This window comes from Arachis ipaensis, chromosome B10 (assembly GCF_059453495.1).
Source record: "Arachis ipaensis isolate K30076 ecotype BB chromosome B10, ASM5945349v1, whole genome shotgun sequence".
In the NCBI taxonomy this organism is placed as follows: domain Eukaryota; kingdom Viridiplantae; phylum Streptophyta; class Magnoliopsida; order Fabales; family Fabaceae; genus Arachis; species Arachis ipaensis.
Window position 1 is genome coordinate 138,309,478 of NC_142435.1, and position 25,828 is coordinate 138,335,305.

A 25,828-nucleotide genomic window follows, 5' to 3' on the forward strand; every position below is an offset into this window, starting at 1 on the left:
GTAAACCAGAGTTACTTTGAACGGAGTAACCAGAATTCTTCCACTGTAATCAAACTTCAGAAATTATCTAAGTTTGTGGAGTTTAGACAAAATTGAATTAGAAGTTCAACTTATGAATTTAGAGACTTTTTTCAAAAGAAAAAAGCTCAAAGTAGTAAAGTTAAGAGTTACTCCTAAAATACATGTTGAAATATAAAATATATATTGAAAATAAATTAAATAATACATATATTTATATATAAATATATAGTGGCTAATTTTTGTTATACACGTAATATTTTTATTATTAGAATGTGTGTTTAACCAATGAATACTAATACGTTTTGAAAAAATAACGGATGCAGTACCTCTTAAAAAGTAACTTGCTATTAGAAGTAACAAACCTATTAGTAGTAGGTTTTGCCGTTTTGGGCTTTTATTTTCTTAAAAATTATAATCTTACAAAAAAATAGTTACCTAATTAATAGATTATTCTTTTAGATTTGAATTACTGATATAAAATATAACAAAAGAAAATTAAATTTTGTTTAATTAATAAAAGGTATAATATTTTTATTTAATAAAAGTGTTTAAAGATGAGCCGTTTATAATTGAATCTTATTTTAAAAACTAAAAGTAAGTTAATTTAAGAATTTGATATATTGTGCCATTCATTTCTCTATTTTTTTTTTCTAACAAAAGAAAATTCAATTGGATGTTAAATATTACTAAAATATAAAATATTGGTGACAATAAGAATCAAATTTCCTTGAATTCCGTTATGATGTATATTGGACAATAGACATTTTTAATGTGTAAGTCTCCATTCATCAAGTTGCCAACAATTCAAATACCATCTAACCAAATTGTTGTTCAAAGAATCTTAAGAAAAACTAATTTAATGTATTTGGTGCCAACTAATTTTGTTTGATAAAAATTCAAAAGCTACCCAGGAAGATTGGGGAATGTATTGTGCAGAGTGGGACACAAGAATTTGAGGCATATATATATATGACACATTAAAATATTTAATTTCTTGTATATAGGCAACGCGCATTCCTGTCTCAATAAATCTAAGACATATAATTACTACCCAAAAGGGCAAAAAAAATTGTAAGAAAAATGATCACAATATAAGTTGTCCACGTGAAATATGACTATGTCGTTTAACATGATCAATAAAAACACGAAAACATAATTATGAAAGTGAGATTAAAAACCTAACATGAATCATATTTACAATTTTGGACTAAATATTTATATTCTAAGAATTGAAACGACTAATATAACAATTTAAAAGGCTAAAGCTAATCTTTATTCTCTAGTAAAGATTTTTTGTTTTTGCACTCGTGAGGGTTTATCAAAGCAAACACAATAATGTTACATAAAGAACTTTTTTTTGTGCAATTAAGACTTAAAAAAGTTTCAAATGAAAATTTCCTAAACCTTAATTATACAGTTGTGAAAATAAAAGTTTAAACAATTTTCTTGGACAACTAAACAAAAAAGGCAAGAGAGCAGTGTGTGATTGAAAAATTTATCTCGAAACATGTGTCTACTATGTTGTGTTAGAGATAATAAAGAACCGGGGCCATGAGTCTTATTCATGTGCAACAATTTAGGATGAGAAAGAAACTAATGTGTTGGTGGGATTTTGTGCAATAATAGTATATACATGATTTCTTTCATTACTAAAGAAGACAAAAGTCATTGCTGTTGCTGCTAGTTCCATTCAAGATAACATTTTCTTTTTGGCTGTGTCTATAGTTATTGAAATAAACTTTTGATTAAATATTAGAGTGAGTATTAACACTAATATTTTGATATTATCACTCCAATGTTTAACATATTCATACAAAAAAAAAATGCAACAGAAGAATATATCTGACAGTGATAATATCCATTTCTTAAATATTATATCCTTACTTCTAATTCTCAAATTATAAGTGAACTTGGTTTTTTGAGATGAACGATTACAATATTATATATACTCATCTCAAAAATAAATTCACATATTGTTATTCAGTGGTACAAAATTTTTTTAAGCAGTATCCATCCATGGATTAAAATTTTGTATAGCTTTTATGTTGTTTGTTTGAGAATTAGCAGCACCAAAACCTAAATCCTTTTGATCCCACATTGATGGATTAGACATTCTACTGCAATTCTATAATTTGAAGGAGTCATCTCCTCTTCTTTTGAGCCCATGTTGGTCCGTAAATCGCCAAGAGAGTCCGGCCAAATCGCCTATCGGTTATCTGTAGTTCCAGACAACCACTTAACAGCTCAAACTATGGCCATAACATTAATATTTGCAACTAATGTATAATCCAAAATATATAAGGGATTCTCTTTATAACTGCTATTGGTTTCTACTACTTGTAATAAAACTTTTCAGCTCCAGACATATATCTATGGTAACATGTTTATTACCCTCTCCATTCTCTATTATCAGTTATTGTCACATTTATATCTGGATCAATAAGTCAACGGATAGATTGTTCAGATATATTGATCCAAGAATGTAGCAAAAAGAGGCGGTAACATGTTTGGGCGCCATTATTTTGATAAAAAAAAGATCTTTTTTCAATGAAAAAAGATCTTTTTTTTATTTTTTAGTGTGTTTGGCAAATTTTGAATAGTAAAAGTAAAAGTATTAGAAAAATCAGAAAAACATCTTTTTTGAGAAGCTGTAATTTACATATTTTTTTAAAAGATCTTTTTTCCTTAAAAAAAGATGTTTTTCATGTAATAAATAAACAAAAAAATACTTTTATATTATTATATCCAAACATAATTGATAGATAAAAAGATCTTTTTGCATGAGATACCCAAACATAAAATTACTTTTACTTTTTCATAAGATCTTTTAAAAAAAGATAATTCGAAAAAAGATCTTTTCTTAAAAGCTCACCCAAACAAGCCCTAATTAGGGTTTATTGCCTACAAGGAGAGTCCCTAACATTTCATGTTATGCATACACAAGTACCATTGGTTACTTGAATTACCTTTACAAGGCACCCGCATGAATCCAACATGTCGGTTTTTAAAGGATACTCAACAACCTGGATCAGATAACATGGCAATTCAATAGAAACTTAGCAAGTGAAAGATTGTTTGGACCAAGAATAAGAAAAGCAAGAAACTGCTACATACAATAAAAGTGTCTTCTCCAACCAAGGATGACTCTGAAATTTGCCTCATGAGCACCCCATAGTCAACTTGTGTGTACGGAGGGGTAACACTGATGTAATCAAATGGGCCACTGTTTCCTGCATGCAATAAATTTTGAATTTACAACTGCGGGAATGGTTTAAATTGGCAGGATTTATAATTTATGCATCAAACAGAATTGAAAGGAAAAAGATGCACATGCCTACAAATTGATCTGCCCGTTCAAAGAATTTTTCGACACGGACAGTATGTATGATTGAGGCATCAAGGAATCCAGTCGCCTCTAAATTTAGACGCAAAACATCCGATACAACCCATGGATCCATTTCCACAAAATGCACCTGAAATTCAGTTTGTATCATCGAAACAATAGACTTCAAGCAAAACACAAATACAAACGTAGGCAGAAATTAGCAATCAAATTCTTAAAACTCCTTTCCATCACCATGACCTTGATGAAATCTTTCAAGAGATTACACTTAAAAGTTTTTGTAGAATTAACAATACATAGTGAAATGCTCGTAAAAAACATAAGTACCTCGGAACATCCTCGGCTGAGAGCTTCAATTCCAACAGAACCTGTACCACTATACAAGTCTAACCAGCGCCCTGGTCTCAATGATGCAGGACAGCCACCAGCCGCCTTTGAATTATTAAACAAAATTATAAAAAAAAATTTCATTTTATTGTTATTATGGAAAAAAACAGAATTATCAGTGTAAACATGGAATTTGCACTATCAAATTATAAGGAATATATACTGCATATCAACTTCCAATACGCAAACTAGTACCTGTAATATATCAAATGCTGCACCTTTTACCACTTCCATCATGGGGCGCACATCCATGCCCTTTGGTGAGAGCAGCTTCGTTCTTCGAGCCGTCCCTCCAAGAACCTATCTTGCCATATAAATCAAAGATTAAAATTTTCAATTAGTAAAGATAAGTTGACAACAAGCTTCAAAGATTATCTCAAAATAAATAGATGTGGCAACCTTGAAAATTAAGAAGTTTAAGGCAAACCTATATTCATAAGAGAAATAGAATACAGTTAAAGAGTGTATTGATGAAATCATCATTAGATTTAGCTCCATAGGCATCATCACTTTCATCTTCTAATGAGTGGAAAAATATTTCTACTGTAGATTTTAGAATGAGTTAATCACTAAAGGAGGAAAAAACCCATAGATCCTAGGTTTTAAGTTTGGAACTACAATGTGTCAATTCCTCTTAACCTTCGAAAATAAAAAATGATTAATAGTTAGGAAAAATAATTATGAGCTCATAAAGAAGAAAAGTGTTAGAATGTACTAATGATAAAACCTCAAATATATCTATCATCTTTAATCTTATAGGTAATGCTTCATCATATACATAAGAAGCAACCATCCTAAATGATGTTGGGAATGCAAAGACTGCAGAATACAATGGAATAAGCTCCTCAAAAGTGCAGGGTACACTTTACTTACTATTCCTTTGGGTGGTTGTTTGCAAGTTGGGATTTTGGAGATGAAGGAATGGTCCGCACTTCATAGAGTAAAAATTGAAAATTTAACAGGCAAGCCTTTTCTTTTCGCATTTCCTCCAAAACCCCGAGCCACAAACAACCTAAGGGAGCTTCTGCAGTACCCTTACAAACTTCAAGGGTACTGGTACCCTTATTGAAAATTATTAGTACCCTAATTTTCGAAGTCCCTATTGTACCACCAGCATCCAAGTTCTATCACCAGAAATCTGACCAACCCAACAGAAGTGCTATCAAGGGAGTAAAGGTTTCCCATCTAAATTCTTTTTCCATTCCTAGTACTAAATTACAAGTACCTATATATTAACAATGGAACCAAAGAGAACCCCCTTAGTTTAGTTGCTTACTTAAAAAGCAAAAGCAACCTTGCAGCATCTATATGAACTTACAATTCAGCAGTGAACTCCCTTAGGAGGTGCCTTGCTAGTAAAATACTTTTACATTCCTGAGAATTTTACCTTAAAACAACTTTCCGAAGTAAGATTTCTAGTGTAAAATTCCGTCATAGAATTCTAAATCACTATGAATGATTATCAATTTGCACTTTGCACTTGAAAGAAGCGAGGCTAAAATTAAGAGTTACCTGAAGCAACTTATGTGTAGTCCTTGGAGGCTTAGCTTCCTCTGCTGAATCTTCTTTCACTTGCTTCCCTCTCTTCATCTTAGGTTGCTCCTTTCTCCTCTTTGACTAAACAGTGGCATTAATTATAACAAAACCAAAATGAACTATAAATGAATAATATGCAGTAATTTTCACACAATACAGAAAATTCAGAAAGCTTTGTTGTGAAATTGACACAGAATTATAAGCATTGGAACCTTGGAAGACGGTTGAGAAAAGTAGTCATCAGCATCAACATCGTAACCATACTTCTCAAGTAAGATTTTTTTATCTTTACTGGCCAATCCATTTTTCGATTCTGCAAACACACACACGATTCCATTAATTTAAGGAACATTAAACCAAATATATATAAAAAAAAAATTATTTGTAATTAGGAAAAGATGAACATACTAGTGTAAGATGAGACTATGAGAGAGAGGGGTCGAATATTGGTGCGAGAAGAAGAGAAAGTGAAGAGATGAGGAAAAGGAGAAGAATTTGATGATGATGAACCAAGATTTGTTTTGGTGTTTAGAATGAGAGGTGAGAGTATTGAAAGTGAAGAACAAGAAGAAGAAGAAGAAACCGCCATTGCCGGAGAATGAAAGAAGGTGAAGAGTGTGTTTGAAAGAGTGAGGATTTTTTGTTTTTTTGTTTTTTTTTTTTATTAGTAAATAATAACGAAAAAAATAAAAGAAAGTAGAAATTGTTGAGGTTGCTAAATGCTAAGAATTTGAAGGATGAAGGCTCTGTACTCTAGTGTTAATCTGAAAACCCAGAATTGAGTTAGGAAAGGATATAAAACGATCTCAAACTGAAAAATTGCTCTTACACTCCTTCAAATTTGTCAAAATTGTTCTATAACGTAAACTTTTTATAAAATTGCAATGTACCCCAACTTTGTATTACAAAACAAAAATCGCTTTTTATTTTTATTATTGAGATTTCAATAATGTTAGGAACCATATGGTTCCAGCCAAAAATCAGCCAAATGTTTTTGGATGAATCTAAAATCTCTACGTGGATGGTGTTTATATTGGTCATTAGGATGTTTTTTTCTTTGTAAATTGGATGGTTCTGAATCTGTTTTCTGATTTATCATGTTTTAGGTATTTGGAAAGGGAAAGAAGGTGAAGAGACCGAAACTAATTGAATCAGTTTTCGTGATTCACGTTGCAATGATACTGAATGTATCTCCTCCTAATTTAAATTTGGTAAAATATTTAATAATCAATATTTTAAATCATAAATAAATAAAACTAATTACTATATTTATAATTAATTAAGTTGTTTCATTCTTGACTGATTTAGAATTGGTTCTATATATTTGTCCTTGAGATTTTGGTGGTGTTTTAATCAATGTGGAGAGTTAGTATTTTTTTTTTTTTTTTTTGTATGGATGCCTCCACGTTGAGGGTGAGATTTGTGGTTTTTTATTTTTATTTTTTTATACCATTGTGGTGAGGGTTAGATTTGTATTTTAGTGTTGAAAAAATTGTAAACATGTCCTCTGATTTGTTTGAAAACAAAAAAAAAAATTTCACCACAAATCGAATCCTTTGATTTGTGTACTATGTAAATCTGACCCTCCAATTTTTTAAATTTAAAGGTCCGATTTGTTATTTAAAATAAAATAAAAAATTTTAAATTCATATAAAAAAAACATACCAATTAATCATGATACTTAATTATACATCATTTTTTTTATTTCTAAAAAAATTAGCCAACAAAAATACCTAACTTTTTTTTAATTTTATATATTTAAGACTTTAAGAATAAATATATAATTCAATTCTTGTCTATTTTTACAAAAGATAAAACAATTTCTATATAAAAAAATAAAAAAGATACACTCCGATCTTCAACTTTTTTTTTTTGAGACAAAACGATCTCTCTATTAAAAAATTTGTTTTTTTTTTTATTTCTAAAAAAATTAGCCAACAAAAATACCTAACTTTTTTTAAATTTTATATATTTAAGACTTTAAGAATAAATATATAATTCAATTCTTGTCTATTTTTACAAAAGATAAAACAATTTCTATATAAAAAAATAAAAAAGATACACTCCGATCTTCAACTTTTTTATTTTGAGACAATACGATCTCTCTATTAAAAAATCTGTTTAATAAGGATAAATATTCTATTTAGCTCTTGATCTTTTCTCCGTGAGACATAGCGTACTTTAATCATTCTTAAACCTCAACCAAATCTCATTCATTAAAAAAAATGGACAGATCGACCCTACTACCGGATGATAAAATGTTGCCGCTGACGTGTCAGATAACAGTGCCATGTGTTATTCCCAAATAGTTGCAGGGACTAAAAATCTTCTACATGTCCCTCCTTCTTCTTCCTTCTCCTCCTCTTTCTCCTCCTCCTCATTTTTTTTCAAATTCCAACCTTTGTGCCTTTGTTTCTCTGTGAATAAATGCACCTCTTTATTTTTTTCCTTCAAAGTCTTCTTTCCTTCACTCACTTATTTCCAATTTCTTTCACAAAAACACCACTGAGCTTCCATTTCTTCATCAATGGTGGATACCACTGAACTTTCATTTCTTCAACAATGACAAATTCTACTATCACCCATTTCACAACCACTAAACCTCATTCTCCATTCACCTCAAGAATCCACCATCCAAAATCTTCTACCACCATCACCAAAAAAGATAAATTTATAGTACCTAATAATCGATAAAAATTTCAAGCGGGTCAAATTGAACCATCTATATAATATATCACGTCACACACATAAAAATTTAAACTTTCATTTGATTAGTAGCAAAAAATAAATCTAGAAATCGTAAATGAAGAAGCTAATAACTTTGAGTTTTTCGATGAGATTGGCGACGATAGAGGTGGCTTCGAAGAGGATGGAGGAGGTGTCGACGCCGTCAAGGGAGAAGTTGGTGGAGATTTTGAGGCACTTTATCGTTTTTCTCTTTGTTCTCTACTGCTTACTAGTGAACTGAACAAGAAGAAAAAGGGATAGGGAGGGAGTTTTTAGTCCCTGCAATTATTTGGGGGTGACACGTGACATTGTTACCTGATACATCAACAGCAATTTTTTGTCATCTAGTAGCAGGGGTCAATCTGTTCATTTTTCTTAATAGATGGGGCCTGATTGAGGTTTAAGAATGATTAAGGTACATTATATCTCACGAAAAAAAAGTCAAAGACCGGATAGGGTATTTACTTGTTTAATAATAACAAAAATTAGTTTTATGGAGTTTTATTTGTAATTTGTGGGGTTTTAAACTCCCACAAACTATTAATAAAGTTGTTTTTGAAAAATTTATTCATCAGGTTAGATGGAGAAAGACCATTGACAAAAATGATGTCGTAAAAAAAGATAATTGCAGTATGGTTACAAAATAGAAATAATAGATGTAAAAATGATAATGATGAGAATGAAAAAGACGATGGTAATGGTAGTCATAGCTAGTCATATCATTGAATAGAATTTTGTGGGAATTTAAAATTCTCACAAAATACAAATAAAACCCCATACAAATAATTACCGCTACTATTTAACAAAATTTTTAACGAACGGGTCATATTATCCCAAAATAAAAAGTTAAATAAAAATCACTTTATCCTTCATAAAAATAGACATAGACCAAATTAAGTCTTTATTCTATTTTTAACATTATTATTTTCTTTTTTTTTAATGAATTTTTTAACAAAAAATTATTTCATTGTAAGAGAATATATTACAAAAAAGCAAAAAAGCCCTTCGGGATTTATAAAATTAGATAGAATATGATTTTTCCAACAAAACCACAAATAAAAATAGAACCAAATCTAAAAGAAAAAATCGACTAATACAAATAAAAAATATAAAACAATAAGATTAAATTATTTTATTAGTTTTAATAATTTTACTAATTTTTTAACAATATTTTTATTGTCTAAAAAATTATAATTAATTTTTTATATTAGATAAAAAAATTTTATTAGATTCTTACTAGCTGAACATACTAATTTAAAATAATTACTTTTATAATATTTTGTAATTTATCCCATACTAAATACAAAAATAAATATTTCAAAAAAAATCATATTTTTTAACAAAAGCTAGTTAAAAAGAACTTAATTAATTTTTTTTATCTAATATAGGAGTATAATTACAAATTTTTAAACTATAAAAATTTAATGAAAATATAATGACTAACAGAATAATTAAATCAAACGACAATTCCTAAAATTAAAAGAAAAAGAAAATAAAAATTAGAATTTAATTTTGTTCGGTGGGTCGGTTACCGGACGGTTTGGATTGCGATCCGGGATGATGGTAGGGGCTCGTCAGGTCGTGGACTGCCGGTCGAGGGGTGCGAGGTCCCGATGTCCCGTGTTCTTCGTAGAGAGAGGGGGGTGCCACCTGCAAAGACACTCCGACGCTCTTGTCAGTAAATGTGCAGGCAGAAAGGGTAGTGTGATATGTGACGTACCTTGGGGGAAGAGCAAGTCTTCCCCTTATATACCTGTCAGAGGTGGGCCCGTCCAGAATAGGCCCATGTTCCTAGGGACGTTGTCCCCCAGCTGCACATGAGCTGTCCTGGACGCGTGTCCGGGTCAGTTTGCGGGGCGTCTATCCGGATCGGGCGGTGTTTGGGTCGGCCCGGCCCGTGGAGGTTCTGGGCCAGGCCGTAACAGCCAGTGCCCCCGACGCGCCAGTGATGGTCGTGAGGGACATTGGTGGCGCGTGATTTCTTTGTTCGTGTGTTGTTGTCGGGTCGGCTGACCGTGGGAGGGACGTGCCCCCTGCGCGCGTGTCTCTTGGTTGCTGGGGCGACCGTTTTGTCGCTTCGTTCTTCGCGCTGAGCATTAAATGCTCATAATGGGTTACGAAAAACCCCGCGCGCAAAGACCATTATACCCCTGGCCTTTTCGCGCTTTATGCAGCGGTTTTTAAACAGTTTCTTATTTCCTTTGCTCCCACTTTCGCTATTCCTATTTTCTTCTCTCCCTGATATCCAAACCTTCTTATTCGAGCGTCTCTGTGCCTCTTCCTTCACTTTCCAGTTCCTACAATCAATTCAGGTAATTCTAGAATCCTTCTCTTTTCTGTTTCGTTCTCACATGCTTGTTGTATGTATTTGTGTTGCCATTTTTGCTGTTGTGTGGCCATTTGATGCTAGGTAGATGTGTTGCGGGAGGGGTACCATTCTTGGGTAGGTTTCTAGGTGATTTGTGCGATTGGTATAGCTCTTAGCCGTATTTGGTCATGATTGAGTAGAAAGGGTATAGTTTCTTGGGTTTTCCCCGGACTCCCGACCTCGTAGACTAACGGAATGGTACCCCGCTGTAGGTATGCCTCGTGTCGTCTCCCGGGCTTCCCCTTCCGCGGCGAGCTATGATCCGTACGCTTGGGTAACCTCGGATGTAAAGGATTCGCCAAACCAGATGGATCTGGCGGAGTTGACGGAGTTCCGGCAAGCCGGGTACTTGTGCGGGGGAACAGACGAAGAGGCCAATTATGAGACCTCCGTGCCTGCCCCCCATGAGCGGCTGTACGAGATCAATCTTCACTCTCCCCGAATCGCCGACTGGATTTGGTTTTACAAATCCATGTTCACCCAGGTCAGGGTTCGCCTTCCTTTTTCCGAATTCCAGATGTCGCTCTTGAATCGGATATCCGTGTCACCGTCACAGCTCCATCCGAACAGCTGGGCTTCTATCCGCTGTTTTGAGATGGTTTGCGAGTATCTCGAGCTGCCGGTGTCGGTGGATGTCTTCCTTTTCTTCTTCAACCTTACCAACTCTTCCAAACAAGGGAAAGCGAGGAAAGGGTTCCTCTCTTTCCGGTCTGCCCAGGATAGGAGAATATTTGGTCTGTTCGAGGACTCTTACCATGGGTTTAAAGATAAGTTCTTCAAAGTCCGTCCCGTTAAAGGTCGCCACCCCTTTTGGTTGTTCTTGGAGGGGGAACGCCTCATCCCCACTTACTGGAGTTTTGGGGCGGGGTCGAATCCTTTTATTAAGGTAACGTATAAGAGGATGTCCTCGGTAGATAAGAAAATAGCCGATGTGCTATTTGCTCTTTTTGAAAAGAACCCCGTGAATCCTCATCTCCTCATGGGTGAACGGGAGGCCGCCAGGAGCTATATCCGTGAGTCGTCTTGTTTTGTATTTTTTGTGTTGTTTATTATTGTTTGCTTTACGCGATCTAACGACTGATGTGTTTGTTTGTTTGCTGCAGTGGAGATGTCTGCTACAGTGACGGGTCTTGAGAACCTGATAAAGACCTTCTTCGAAGAAAGCGATGACGAGAAAGCCGAGGAGAAGGATGCCGGGAACTCGGTTGTCCCTTCTGGGGAGAAGGAGGACCAGACTGTGCCCCCTCCCCAGGATACTGATATGTCGGGTAAGAACCCAGAGGGGGCGCAGGCTTCTCCCCCTCCCGAGGTCATCGTTGGCGGGCACTCGCCCTCTGCCCCTCAGGAAGATGACGATGTGGAACTCATCCACACCCCTAAGAGGCGGAGGGCGTCTTCGAGCCCGGAGGGGACTCTCACCATCATGGAGAGAAATTTCGATGCCACAACCTTTATCGACTCGCAGCTGATCCCTGGGACAGAGGAGCATTTCCATGGAACCGACCTGGCCGGGCAGGCGAGATGGATGTATCGGACTTTGCTCCGGGGGGCCGTGATAGCTCGAAAGGCTGAGTTCGAGCTATCGGGAATGCAGGCCCTCCAGAGGAAGCTCGAGTCCTCTGCCAAGGCGAACAACGACTTCAAGATGCAGGTTGAGCTATTCCAGAGCCAATTGTCTGAGATGGGGGAGACTCAAGGCATCCGAGGAAAGGGCGACATCCGCCGAGGAAAAATTGAAGGCTTCCGACGAGACGGTGGCCCGTTTAGCTGAGCGGGAGATGACCTTGGAGAGCCAGCTGAATGCCGCTCAGGGTCGGGTAGCGGTCTTGGAGAAAGAGCGTGACCAGGCCGTGTCGTCGGCTAAAGCCGCTAAGGTCAAGGTCGAGGGGCTCCGGAGGAAGCTGAAAGCAACCAAAGAGCAAGGGAAGAGTGCGATTTCTATGACTGAAGATGCTCTGAAAGCCCAAGTGAGGATCGTGGCTCCCGACTTCGACATATCGGCTATTGGGGTCTTCAAAATGATCCAAGACGGCAAGATTGTCGATATGCCTAGGAAGTGATTTCTTCTAACTTGAACATTTTGATGTAGATTTGTTGAACATTTGTTGCATGTTTTGTAATTTGATACTTCGTTACAGTTATGTTTAGTTGGTCGTTTGGCCGAGTGGCCGTTACTATCTTTCGCCTTTCTCGTCGTATTATTTTTGTTACCGTCTTTTCGGGGTGGGCTCATTGCTTGTGCCCGTTTTGTCGTTTTTACTTTGGTAACGATTTGGACCGATTTGGTCGTGTTGTCGCCGTGTTAATTATTGCTATGGTCTGTCTGGCTCCCGGGTTGATCAGTCCTGGGCTGCCGTTTTAGGACGCAATCGTGTGAAGCGTGTATTGGGAAGCAACAGATAAGTAGGAGAATATTTTCACAAGTGGGAATTAATCGTCAGCTAGGCAAGCTTGTTAATATGGCAAGTATTCGATAAGAGTAAATAGCTAAAAATGGACTAAAATTTAATCATGTGAACAGAGAGAGCATTCGTGAGTCCGTTAGGCCTCCTGGTCGGCTTGCCCGAGTCAGGAGTAAAACCTTCTCAAGTTACCTGCATTCCATGTTCTAGGGATCTCTTTGCCGTCGAGTCTCTCGAGCTTTTAGGCACCCTTTCCAAGCACTTCTCTAATTCTGTAGGGACCTTCCCAATTTGCCGCCAGCTTTCCTTCTCCAGGGGTCGGCAGACCGACGTCGTTGCGTCGCAGAACGAGGTCTCTTTCCCCAAAATCCCTCCTGAGGACTTTAGCGTTGTAGCGCAGGGCTATTCTTTGTTTCAATGCTGTTTCTGACAAATGGGTCATCTCCCTCGTCTCCTCCACCAGGTCCTTTTCTACCGCTTCGTCCACACCTGCGAGCAGTAGCCGCGGGCTCGGTTCGCCGATTTCGACGGGTATCACGGCGTCGACCCCGTATGTTAAGCGAAAAGGGGTTTCTCCCGTAGCGCTTTGCTCGGTTGTTCGGTAGGACCATAGGACCGAAGCGAGCTCGTCAGCCCAAGCGCCTTTCTTGTTGTCTAGGCGTTTCTTGAGGCCAAACAAGATGACCTTGTTTGCGGACTCCACTTGCCCATTTGTCTGGGGGTGTTCAACTGAGGAAAACTTTTGCTTTACCCCTAGGCCAGTGAGGAACTCTGTGAACTTCTTGTCAGTGAATTGTGTTCCATTATCCGAGATGACGACCTCCAGGATGCCGAACCGGGTTATCACCTGTCTCCACATGAACTTCCTGCAATTGGAGGAAGATATGCTGGCCAGTGGCTCGGCCTCTATCCACTTGGTGTAGTAATCGATGGCCACTATGAGATATTTGACTTGTCCAGGGCCAACCGGGAAAGGTCCTAAAAGGTCGACTCCCCATTGAGCGAAAGGTCTTGTGGTCGTCAAAAGGCTTAACTCGGAGGCCGGCGCCTTGTGGAAGTTCGCGTTTTGTTGACACTTTACGCATTTTTTAACGAATTCTCTTGAGTCTTTCATCATTGACGGCCAGTAATATACAGCTCGGATGAGCTTCCTCGCTAGGGCCTTGCCCCCGATGTGGTGGCCACAGCATCCCTTGTGGACTTCTCTAAGTACGTAGTCCGTCTGGTCGGGGTGCAAGCATTTCAATAGGGGTTGGCTGAGCCCCTTTCTGAATAATTGCCCCTTGTATGATTGCATATCTGGCTGCCTCCCTTCTCAATGTTCTAGCTGTCTTCTCGTCGTCTGGTAATTTGCCGAGCTCCAGGAAGTTTGTGATGGGGTCCAGCCAGGAGGGACTCGCCTCCGTCAAGTGGAGGGCGACCGTTGGCTCTTTCACCATGCCTTGAATGAGAGACCGGTTACCCGTTCCTGGTTTCGTGCTTGCTAGTTTGGACAGGAGGTTCGCCCGTGTATTCCTTTCTCTAGGGACGTGTTGGATCGTGACCTCTTGGAACTGACTTGTCATTTCTTTAACCTTTTCCAAGTATTTTTGCAGGAGGGGGTCCCGGGCATGGTAACTTCCGTTTACTTGCGAGGTGACGACTTGTGAATCACTGCATACTTCGACCTTCGTTGCTCCGACTTCCCGAGCTAGTATTAGTTCGCTTAAGAGAGCTTCATATTCCGCTTGGTTGTTCGACACAGGGAACTTGAACTTGGTCGATTGCTCGTAGATGACTCCTGCTGGGCTTTCTAAGATGACCCCGGCTCCCCCAGACGTTTGGTTGGAGGCCCCGTCCACGTGGAGCCTCCACCGTGTGCCCGTTTCCTCGGGGGGATCACCTGCTACCTCAACCAAAAAGTCTGCCATTGCTTGGGCCTTGATTGCGTGCTGGGGCTCATACTGCAAGTCATATTGGGAGTACTTGGCGAATTGCCTAATCCGTTCTCACGACTATACGGTGGCCCTGGAAGTATTGCCTTAACCTTCGGGAGGAAGTTAGGAGTGTAAACGCCAGTTTTTCCAGTTTGCTGTACCTCAGCTCGGCTCCTTGTAGGGCCCTGCTCACGAAGTAGACCGGCTGCTGAGCTTTCCCTTCTTCTCTTACAAGCACTGCTGCAAGCGCTTCTTCTGTTACTGCCAGGTAGAGGTAGAGTGATTCTCCGGCCTTGGGCTTCCCGAGCACCAGAGGTGCTGCTAGGATCTCCTTGAAGTGGTTGAATGCCTCCTCGCACGCTGGGGTCCATTCGAATGCTATTCCCTTTTTCATCAGATTGAAGAAGGGTAGGGCTTTTGCTGCCAATGCGCCGAGGAAACGGGATAAAGCCGTCAGTCTTCCCGCCAATCGTTGGACATCTTTGATACAACCCGGGCTCTTCATCTGGAGAATCGCCTGGCACTTCTCGGGGTTGGCTTCTACTCCTCTTTGGGTGATCATGAATCCCAGGAACTTTCCAGCTTCCATGACAAAGGCACATTTAAGCGGGTTGAGCCTCATGCCGTGTTGTCGGAGGGAGGCGAATACATTTCCCAGGTCGCTCAAGAGATCGTCGGGTCGTGCAGTTTTTGCGAGGATGTCGTCCACGTAGACTTCCACTGTCCTACCTATGAGCTCACTGAATATCTTGTTCATCAATCTCTGGTATGTGGCGCCAGCATTTTTCAGACCAAATGGCATCACTTTGTAGCAATAGGTCCCCCCGGGCGTTATGAACGTCGTTTTCTCCTCGTCGGGTCGGTGCATCGGTATCTGGTTGTACCCGGAGTAGGCGTCCATGAAGCTCAGATACCGGTACCCCGCTGCTGCGTCGACGAGTGCGTCAATGTTGGGCAGGGGGTAGCAGTCCTTAGGACATGCCTTATTAAGGTCAGAGTAGTCTACACACATTCTCCACCTCCCATTGTGTTTATTCACCAAAACTACGTTCGACAGTCAGGTCGAGTAGTCCATTTTCCGGATGAACCCTGCTTCAAGGAGGCTGGCCGCCTGCTTGGCCACCTCCTCTGCCCTTTCCTGTGACATCTTTCTCTTTTCTCTGGGCCACTGGCTTGGCTTCCGGTTTGACGTCCAGATGGTGTGACATGAGCTGGGGATCTATCCCTGGCATGTCGGCTGGCGTCCAAGCGAAGAGGTCGGCATTGGCTCTGATCATCTCCATCAAAGGCTCCTTTAATTCATGGGGAAGGTTTCTGTTTATGAACGTGAACTTCTCGTCCCCGTCACCGACCCTAAATTTCTCCAAATCCCCTTCCGGCTCGGGTCTGGGCTTGTCTTCTATCCTGGCGTCCAGGTCGGCGAGGAAGACCCCCGATGCTTCTTTGGACTTTTTCCTGAGAGAGAGGCTGGCGTGGTCGCAGGCGACCGTCGTTTCCAAGTCTCCTCTGATGGATCCTACGGATCCGTCATCAGCAACAAACTTCATCACGAGCAGCTTCGTACTAATAGCTGCCCCCAGGTCATTGATGGTTTTTCTCCCCAAGATGATGTTGTAAGCTGTGGAATCTCGTAAGATTACAAAATCGTCCATCACCGTCCTTCGCCTCTGCCCTTGCCCCACGGAGGTCGGGAGAGAGATGATTCCATCCGGTTTGATGAAGTGGTCTCCCAACCCTACCACACCGTGCTGGTGGGTCGCCAGATCGGCATCTCGTAGTCCCAGGGCGTCAAAAACGTTTCGAAACATGATGTTCGAGTCTGCCCCCGTATCAACCAGGATCCGCTTGACAAGGCCGGTTTCAACCCTGGCTGTGATGACCATGGGGGGACTTTCCGGCGCCTCGTCGAACCATTGGTCTTCCGGGCCGAAAGAGATGGATGGGAGTCCCCGGGAACTTCTAGCAGACGAGGAGGAGACCGCGAGGACTTTGGCATCTTTTTTCTGTGCCGATTTCGACCTTGGGGCGGAGTTCCTCGCCGTTACTACGTTCACCACCGTGAGACCGTGGTCGTCTCCCTCTGGTTCTTGGCGTCGTCTTGTCGCCCGGGACCCGTCTTCGCTTTCGCGATCCCGATTGCATCTCCTCGGCTCCCTGATAAGATGGGAGAAGTCGGCAAGTTTTCTGTCCCTGATTGCCTGCTCCAGGGTGTCTTTTAGGTCAAAGCAGTCTTGGGTTTTGTGCCCGTATCCCTTGTGATATTCACAGTAGAGGCTCTTGTCTCCCCCCGTCCTGCCCTTCAGAGGTCGGGGTTTCGTCAGTATCCCCTTCTCTGCTATCTGTTGGTAAACTTCCGTGATCGGTGCCGCGAGGGGGGTGTAATTGGTGAATTTCCCGATTCGGGGGAATGGCTTCGGCACCTTACTTGGGCCGCCGTCCCTGGCGTGTTCCCTTGGTTTTTCTCTGCCTTCGTAGTGCCGGGTTTGGTTGTAGACGGGCTGCCGTTTATTGGCAGCCACGACCCGGCTTACTTCCTCGTCGTTGATATACTCCTTGGCCACGCACTGGATCTCCTGCATTGTCCAGACGGGCTTTGTGGTAAGGTGCTTCCTGAAGTCCTCATTCAGGAGCCCGTTCGTCAAACACAAGCTCGCCACCGAGTCCGTCAGACTATCAATTTCCAAGCATTCGTCGTTGAAACGATCCAAGTATTTCCTGGTCGGTTTCCCGGCTCTCTGGGTCACCCCTAGCAAATTGATCGGGTGCTTGGCTTTGGCGATCCTGGTTGTGAACTGAGCCAGGAAGGCATGGCTGATGTCGGAGAATTGGGTCACCGAGCCCTGTGGGAGGTTATTGAACCACCGTATTGCAGGTCCCGCCAAGGTGACCGGGAAGGCGCGACATCTTACCTCATCTCCTACTCCTTCTAAGTTCATCATGGCCTCAAAGGCCGTTAGGTGCTCTAGGGGTCCTACGTTCCGTCATACCTCATGTCCGTTGGCTTGTCAAAATGTTTTGGTAGCCAGACCTCGAGTATGGAGTGGTGGAATGGGGTGGCCCCTATTATCACGGGTCCCCGAGTATTCGTTCTCCCCTCGTCGTCCTCCCGGCGAGCATCTTCGTCCCCACGGTTTGTGGTACGCCGCCCTTCGCGCTTGGCGTAAATGACAGGGTCATGACGCCTTCTTGCGCACCCTCTCTCCCCAGTGCTTTCTGACTCGACCTGGGGGCTAGGCGTGCGCCGGGAGCGGCTCCTAGAGCGAGAACGAGAGTGACTCCGTTCCGGGGTGCGCTGGTCGCGTTCTCTGTCTGCTAACCGGCGCTCTAAGTCTTGCATTCTATGGCATAGCTCTTGCATTATTCTGGCGTGGTTGTCGCCAGTTCCCCCGAAGGGGCGTCTCTCGTGTGCCTGGGTCGTGTCCTTCAGGGGAGATCTCGGATGTTGTCGGGTTCCCGTCCCGGTGACGTCGCCTCCGGGTACGGCCTCTTGGTAGGATGATATGTGACGTACCTTGGGGGATTAGGCAATTCGCCAAGTACTCCAAAAACCTGATTTGGCTGGTAGGATGATATGTGACGTACCTTGGGGGAAGAGCAAGTCTTCCCCTTATATACCTGTCAGAGGTGGGCCCGTCCGGAATAGGCCCATGTTCCTAGGGACGTTGTCCCCCAGTTGCACATGAGCTGTCCTGGACGCGTGTCCAGGTCGGTTTGCGGGACGTCTATCCGGATCGGGTGGTGTTCGGGTCGGCCTGGCCCGTGGAGGTTCTGGGCCAGGCCTTAACAACTTAAATTTTTACCGTCAATTAATCTAATTTTGCTCTTTAAATAAAATAATACTAAATTTTTTCATAAAAAATTTGGATGGTCGTATCGCATTGTCAAAATCAAACTCCGCCATTATACTCAGGTAATTATTATCCAATTTATACTTACCTTGTTCAAACTCTTATTAATTTAGTCTCTAAATCCATCCTATCAAGTATCAACTCACTCACCAAGCCTATTTATTCAAAAGAAAAATTCTGTGGTATCTATCAATTGTTACCTAACTTTTGCCTAACTTATTTTTTGTAATAAATTTTAAATTTTTAAAAATAATTTATTTTTATATTTTTTAAATTAAATATTAATTTTAACCCTTTTTAATAAATAAACACTATTTTTTAGACACCATAACATTCACCTTATTCAAAATCTGTTTCAACTTTCAAGTAAACCTCACAAGTCACACCAGCTTCCTTACTAAAATCTATTGTCCCACCACAATATAGCATGAAATGCCAAAATAACTAAATTTTTCTTCTACATACTGTTTATTTTTTTAATGATATGATTATTTTATTTAAAATTAACTGATGCTGATTTTATCTTGTCTATATTTTTCTTTTGTATAAAAAAATCAATTTTCTTTATCTATATCCTTTGTTTTAGGAATCGAATGAGTTGATTTCACTGGATTGTGATATAAAGTTTGGACATCAGAAAATCAGTCCAAAACCGTTAACGGCTTGAATTAATAATGGAGATAGTTATGGTAAATGGATTTTAAAAAATTAATAAAATGACTTTCTAAAAATAATTTTCCATAAAAAATAAAATTTATTATATCCAATTAAATTTTGGTAACTTTAAATTTCAAACCATAGTTATTAGAACCGAACTGGTGATCGAATCGATCAGACTACTGGGTTACTGGGTCATTGGTTCAGCCGGTGGGTCACTGGTTGAACCGATTAATCCGGTCCCACATAAGTAAAACATATAAAATAGCTAAAAACTTAAAAATTAACAGTTAAAAAACACATCTCCAATAACATTTTAATAAACATTATGTCTCAAATCCTAAAAATAAGTAGTAATACGAAAATAAACATAAAATTTAGTACTATTGTCTATTAGTCTATTACATGAACAACTCAATTTAACACAATGAAAATAACAATTCATGGATTATATCCAAGGAGTAACTTCAAAGTCTGGATATCTTTCTTCATCTGACAAATAATCTGGAGCTACATCCTGATTGGTTTCATTCTGATTTGTATTTTCCGCAGAAGTATTATTAGCTTCACCATCATCTCGATCATCTTCCAGATTCAATTCATCTAGCATTTCAATAATGTTTCACAAATCATAATCAATAATAAGACAAAATATTTGGTTAAAGCATTACAAAATCATCCCTAACAACAACATACCCAAATCATCTAAAGCTTATTGAAGAGACTTATTTGCAAGATCATTCCGTAAAGCATCAACTTCTTCAGGAGTTAAAAATGGTGGTGAATCTTTCATTATCCATTCCGAATGATCATCAAATGCATCAAGACAAATTGGATCATAACTTTGCTTTCTCATTCGGTTCCTATATTATCAATTAACTTGATTATTCTTATTATGACTAAAAATTTAAAATAATGCCTTCAAGAAAGAATAATAAAAAGTACCTTTGTTGTAGCCTTAAGTTGTAATGAACATAAACAAGATCATTAAGCTTTTGATGCTCTAACCGATTCTTTTTCTTTGAGTGAATGTGTTCGAAAATACTCCAGTTACACTCACAACCTGAAGAACTACAAGTTTACCTCAAAACACGAATTGCTAACTTTTGCAGGTTTGGTGCTCCACATCCATAAGATTCCCACCATTGATCTTAACATAAAAAGAAAATAATCACAATCATAAAAATCAAATCTTAAACATATCACAATCATAAAAAACTAATTTTAATAAAAAATTTACCAGGCATCACTGTGCTTCGCTCACGTATTGCAGACTGTCTCCCAAAGTCTCCTTCAGCATTCTTAAAGATTCTCTTCTCACTTGTCAATTTAGTATTCAAATCAGCATCACCGTAAGCATATCTCTCAATCACATCTAGTAGGCCAGAAATTATTTCTTTGTGCTTGTCAAATTCTGCAGAATTAAATCGAAAAGCTGGATTTAACCAATAACCAGCAGCATGAAGGTTTCTTTTAAGTTGTGAATCCCAACGTGAATCTAAAATCTTCAAATAAGGTTCAACAACCCTCTTTCTTTTTTGAAACCTTTTCACCATGTCTTCCCTAGCCTTATACATAGTTTGATAAAGGAAACCCATTGCAGCTCTATCTTCACTATCCACAATACGCAATACATGAACAAGTGGCTTCGTAAGCTTAATAATATCAGTGCATTGATTCCAAAATTTAGAATCCAAGACTTGATCCACAAACTTTTTTGCTTTGGCTTCTTTAGAGTAAGCTGAACTTGTCCATTCTCTAGATGTCACCATAGCTCTCAATGCATCCTTTTAAGCCAAAATAATTTGCAAACCAATACAATCTAGGAAGCTCCGATTCCAACAACCTTCCAGCAGCAACGTAATTTGCAGCATTATTCGTCACTACATGTACAACATTCTCAGAACCAACAAATAACACAACATCCCTAAGCAACTTAAACAAAGCCTCAGCAGTTTTCGAGATATGAGAAGCATCAACTGACTTTAGAAAAACAGTTCCTTTAGGGCAATAAACCAAGAAATTAATTAAAGTACACCTACAACGATCAGTCTATCCATCAGCCATGATAGTACATCCAGTTTGTTTCCAAATCACACGATAACCTTCAATCATCTTCTTTACATCTTCAACCAATTTACTCAACAAATATCCACGAACTCTTTGGTAATTTGGCCCTTTATACCCTGCACCCATGTTTGCAATAGCATTGATCATCGGCTGATAATAAGCTGAATTAACCACATTGAATGGCAAAGAGGCATCCATCATCCATCTTGCAATAGTAATATCACACTTCTCCACAATTTCTTTGCTTTGGAGAACACTTTTAATACTTGGTTGAGCTCCAGGTGTTGCTGCCGGTGGAAAAAAGGATTGTAATCCCTTGAGTTATTTTCCAACTCCCTTTCTAGAGCTAGGTGCTGGAATTCTTGATGCTTGTTTTTTGTCGCATCTCATTACGTTCAATCTCATCAAATTCCCTTTCAACGTCATCACAAGCACCATAACTTTCTGCATATTCTTCTTGAGTTTTTCTTTTCTTGGTTCGAAGATCTTCAATATTTTGATTGAATTGGTGTCTCACCACAGCTAACACCTTTCGATATGCCTCAATATCTCCGCCTTTTCCAGCCAAATGATTCTTAACCCGGTTAATTCCTCCACCTCTAATAAGCTTCTCGCAATAAATACATACCAGAGCAATTTTTTCTTTATCCAAAACTTGTTTACAATGGCCCCATGCAGGATCAATTTTTCCTCTGTTACTATTTTTTTAGGTTCCAATTGTTGGATCAGGAGTTGATCATTGTTCCTGAGAAGTTGGTATTTCTGATGGTGTATTTGATGAAGCCATCCTAAATTCCTAATCAACCAGGGTCCAGGACTAAATGACTAATCTCCAATAATAATACACAACAACAATCCACTAACTACTAAGAATAATATACAGCAGCAACCAACAATGGATAATCAACAAACTGAACAGAAATAAAAAATAAATCAAGAAACAAGAGAGATCAAACAGAAAAACATGTGGAAGTGTTCATGTTCTCATCTGTCCGCATACAAAAATCAAACAGAAATCAAGGTATCAAACATATGTGAACAACCAACAATCTAAATTCTAACAGAAATCAAACAGAAACCAACATACATAATCAATCTACAATAATCAATTAACTTCAAAAAATTAAAAAATTAAAAATACTTACCTGGACGGCTGGACCCTGGACCTGGAGGGATGGAGCGACGAGTAGAAAAGAGGGAGACCTGAAGCGACGAGCAACGAGGAGGCGACTTGAATGTTCAATCTTCGATGGACCGTGGACGTGCTTCTTGGCGGTGGTGAGTGGCGCACTGCTTTGGATGCGGTGGTGAGGTGAGTGTCGTGCTGGTCGAAGCTAAACGGGGCGACGAGGTGGCTAAAAACCTGAAACTGAAGCAGAGTAGCAGACTCTCTATCTCTCAGTTGTCAGCTCTCATGGAGTCATGGTGCCATGGTGATGGTGGTCTCTCAAACCGTTTGGGAATGGGAAGGAAAAGTGGGAAACAAGGGATGGAGGCTAGGGTTACAGCGTTTCAGCAGCAGCTTTTTTTTTTTAAGAAACGACGTCGTTTCCAGCGCAGAAACAAAAAAAAATCGAACCGGTCCGGGTTAAACGAAACCCGCCGGTTCACCAGTTCTGATCAAACCCAGCCGGTTCAATACGAGTCTTTTCGGTTCGACTCCTTGTTTGGTTAGATGCCTCACCCGGACCGGTTATGGCATCGGTTTGCCGGTTTTTCGGTCCGACCGGTCGGGTCGGTCCGGTTCTGTCTTTATCAATTCAAAACCTTATCAACAACAATAACAATAATAATAATAATAGAAATTTTTTAATCGTTACACAGAAATTTATCAATTTTGATACCAAAATTTGTTAATCGTAACACAAGTATAGTTCTTATTAAGAGGGTGAAACAAGAGTTATAAGCAATATATTGATGATTTTCTGGATTTAAAATTTACATGCATGTAGTTTTATGATTGATTAATTTTTGTTTGTGTGCTTGTTTTGAACTGAGTTTATGTGTGTGTCGTCATTATTAAGTAATTTCGGTGCATTCTGGATTTAAATAAGGTGCACTTAGTCTGTGTTTATTTTGAACTGAGTTTGTTTGTGTATCGTCATCATTAAATAATTTTGGTGCATTGTAAATTTGAATTATTATACGTATAAGAAAAAGACAACGATGATGACAATAACGATAGCGATAACGATGAGGATGATAATAATAATAATGGTGATGGAGGAGGAGGTGTTGGTGGTGGTGACCACGACGCTAATAATAATAAAAAAATGAGTAAAAAGGAAGAGGGAGGAGGAGGAGGAGGAGGAGGAGATGGAGGTGGTGGTGTGGTGACGACGACGACAATAGAGAAATATGAGGAAATAGTAGGAGGAGAAAGAGGTATAAAACAAGATTAGTTGGGCAAGGCTTCCATCAGGTAGAAGGTATAGACTATCATTAGAAGGGGTGTATACGGTCCAGCCCAGTTCGAAGGCCCGACCTGAAATCGAAGTATTTTGCATATTTTGGCCCTGCCTTGAAGTGGTCCGGGTTTGACCCTGAGAAAAAAAGATTCACTCGAAAGACATAACTCAACCATGTCTAGGCTAGAGCTCGGGTCATCTGGCCCAACTCAGTGAGAATGGCTTAGCTAAATATTTCATAAATATACTCTTTGATCCTTAGTAATGAGTCTCTGGTCCCTGCACTGCATTTTCGTCTCTCTCAAACTCAAATTAGGACACGGTTTCAGGCTTCAACCCTCTCTCTCTCAACTCCAATCTGATCTCACTCCCTTGCCCTCTCTCAGCCGCTTCTCATCTCAACCCCGCCTCTCTCACTCCCTTGTGCTACCAGCGTCAAAGTCTTTTTCTTCGTGTCAAAGCTCTTCCAAATCTTCTTCTATCTCCACGTCGAAGTTCGTCAAAATCTTCTCTGCGTCGACACTGCAGTACTTGTCGGCGGCGACCCTCAGTGACAACGCCAGCCACCAATAGCATTTGCATAGTGTGACGGTCAGTATGCCGGCACTACCCCCTTTTTCTGCTTCTTCTATTCCTCCTCCTCCTCCTCCTCTTTTTTCTTTGCCACCACCAGTCATGCAAAGGTTAGCTCCACCATCACTAGAAGCCCGTGTGAAGCTCAGTCAGCTACTACCTCTACTTAACCACCATTTTTTTTCTATTCTCAAGGTCAAAGAAATCGATATCTTCTTCTTTTTTTTCAATTAATTAAGGTTGATTCTAAACTTTTGATGATTGTTGTGATTATTAGAAAATTGATTATTGTTTTGAATTTTGATTATCATTCAACTGATTATTATCCTAAACTTTTATTATATTGTTCTGATTATTAATTAAGATTGATTATTGTTTTGACTACTCTTATTATAAAGTTTCTCCTAATTATTTTCTTCTAATTTGTTCTATTTTGATGTGATTATTATTGATTTTTTTATTATTGTTGTTATAGTATTTTTTACTATTGTTATGTGGTCTAAATTTCTGATTTGTTATTTATTATTGGAAAATAATATCTGATTTTTTTTGTACAAATTATTGTTAAAGGCCCAATTTTCACCCGCTTTAATTGTGGCATAAAAATATTTAGATTTTATCGAGTTTAGAGTCAGATTAGGGTTTGACAAATAGATTTGGTATGTATTTAAGGCCCAGTCTGGATTAAAAAAAAAGTTAGTTTCACTCAATTTATATACACCCCTAGTGTGGTGGTTGAGTGAGAGATAAGATGGGATTAGAGGTGAATGGTAAATTTAAAATATGAAAATTTGAGTGAAGCTGTTTTTGAAATAAAATGTTATTAAAATTTTAGTTCTCTTCTCTAAAAATTTTAGTCTCTCTATTTTCATTTGAAAATGAAATTTTAGGGATATTGACTAAAATTTTAGGTTAAATCACAGATATAAACCAAATGGAGGCATATATTATACAATTCTATCAAATTCAAAAACGTTACAAAGATTTACCAGATGGACAATTTCATATAATTCGAATGAGGCTCATTCGAATTACACAAACAAAGAGTAACTCAAAGCAATCAAATTCGAATTATAAGTGATCAACATAAATCGAATTGGATCAATTCGAATTATGCATGCATAAATTCCAGAGGTAATTCGAATACACTCACGTTTTATGATATAATTTGCAATACTCTTTCTACCCATTATTTTATTAAAAAATTAATAATTTAAAAATTTAAAAATATATATATTATTCCATGTATTAAAAAAAGTTAACAAAATATTTAATTACGAGACTTCTTCAAAATATTATGAGTTATCAATTCGAATTCTATACAATACTCTTCTGCCCATCCTTGATAGCTCATGAATATTTTTTAATAAATTTATTTAAATTATACTACAAAAAAATATTTTATTCTATGCAAAACAATTAAAAAAAATGGCTCAAAAGATGTTAGGAGCATAGTTGTCAGAACCGAACCGGTGAAGTTACTGGGTCACTGGTTCAACCGATGGGTCACTGGTCGAACCGGTTAACCCGGTATAATTAAATAATTATGTAAAATTTAATTATTTTTTCTTT

At 39.0% G+C, this 25,828-nt stretch overlaps 3 protein-coding genes across 3 annotated transcripts; all 3 read right to left on the reverse strand.

The window, feature by feature from the left end:
• Nucleotides 1–1,860: 1,860 nt before the first annotated feature.
• On the reverse strand, nt 1,861–6,133 carry LOC107624189 (methyltransferase). The gene is made up of 9 exons (XM_016326669.3): nt 5,696–6,133; nt 5,500–5,600; nt 5,264–5,368; nt 3,947–4,051; nt 3,692–3,796; nt 3,356–3,494; nt 3,136–3,251; nt 2,988–3,044; nt 1,861–2,237 (listed from the first exon to the last, which is right to left on the reverse strand). Exons 1-9 carry the CDS (start codon nt 5,874–5,876, stop codon nt 2,163–2,165), a joined length of 984 nt encoding a protein of 327 aa, XP_016182155.1. The 5' UTR covers nt 5,877–6,133; the 3' UTR covers nt 1,861–2,162.
• Nucleotides 6,134–15,794: 9,661 nt separating this feature from the next.
• Nucleotides 15,795–17,639, reverse strand: LOC148581879 (uncharacterized). Its single transcript, XM_088494286.1, has one exon. The coding sequence runs from the start codon at nt 17,637–17,639 to the stop codon at nt 15,795–15,797; it is 1,845 nt and encodes a 614-aa protein (XP_088350412.1).
• Nucleotides 17,640–19,653: 2,014 nt separating this feature from the next.
• On the reverse strand, nt 19,654–23,973 carry LOC148581880 (uncharacterized). The gene is made up of 7 exons (XM_088494292.1): nt 23,932–23,973; nt 22,421–22,609; nt 21,669–21,882; nt 21,311–21,562; nt 21,093–21,205; nt 20,446–20,992; nt 19,654–19,808 (listed from the first exon to the last, which is right to left on the reverse strand). Exons 1-7 carry the CDS (start codon nt 23,971–23,973, stop codon nt 19,654–19,656), a joined length of 1,512 nt encoding a protein of 503 aa, XP_088350418.1.
• Between the last annotated feature and the right edge of the window lie 1,855 nt (nt 23,974–25,828).

What these genes read in the sequence shown, in the direction of transcription:
- LOC107624189 (XM_016326669.3), bottom strand. Translation starts at nt 5,876, where the DNA reads ATGGCGGTTTCTTCTTCTTCTTCTTGTTCTTCACTTTCAATACTCTCA. An exon ending in TTTCTCAACCGTCTTCCAAG is followed by an intron (nt 5,369 to 5,499) that starts GTTCCAATGCTT and finishes GCCACTGTTTAG; the next exon opens with TCAAAGAGGAGAAAGGAGCA. An exon ending in TCAGCCGAGGATGTTCCGAG is followed by an intron (nt 3,495 to 3,691) that starts GTACTTATGTTT and finishes ACTGAATTTCAG; the next exon opens with GTGCATTTTGTGGAAATGGA.
- LOC148581879 (XM_088494286.1), bottom strand. Translation starts at nt 17,639, where the DNA reads ATGATGAACTTAGAAGGAGTAGGAGATGAGGTAAGATGTCGCGCCTTC.
- LOC148581880 (XM_088494292.1), bottom strand. Translation starts at nt 23,973, where the DNA reads ATGCAGTGCAGGGACCAGAGACTCATTACTAAGGATCAAAGA. An exon ending in TCATTACTAAGGATCAAAGA is followed by an intron (nt 22,610 to 23,931) that starts GTATATTTATGA and finishes CGCCCCGTTTAG; the next exon opens with CTTCGACCAGCACGACACTC. An exon ending in TCCAGGGTCCAGCCGTCCAG is followed by an intron (nt 21,883 to 22,420) that starts GTAAGTATTTTT and finishes TATTGCGAGAAG; the next exon opens with CTTATTAGAGGTGGAGGAAT.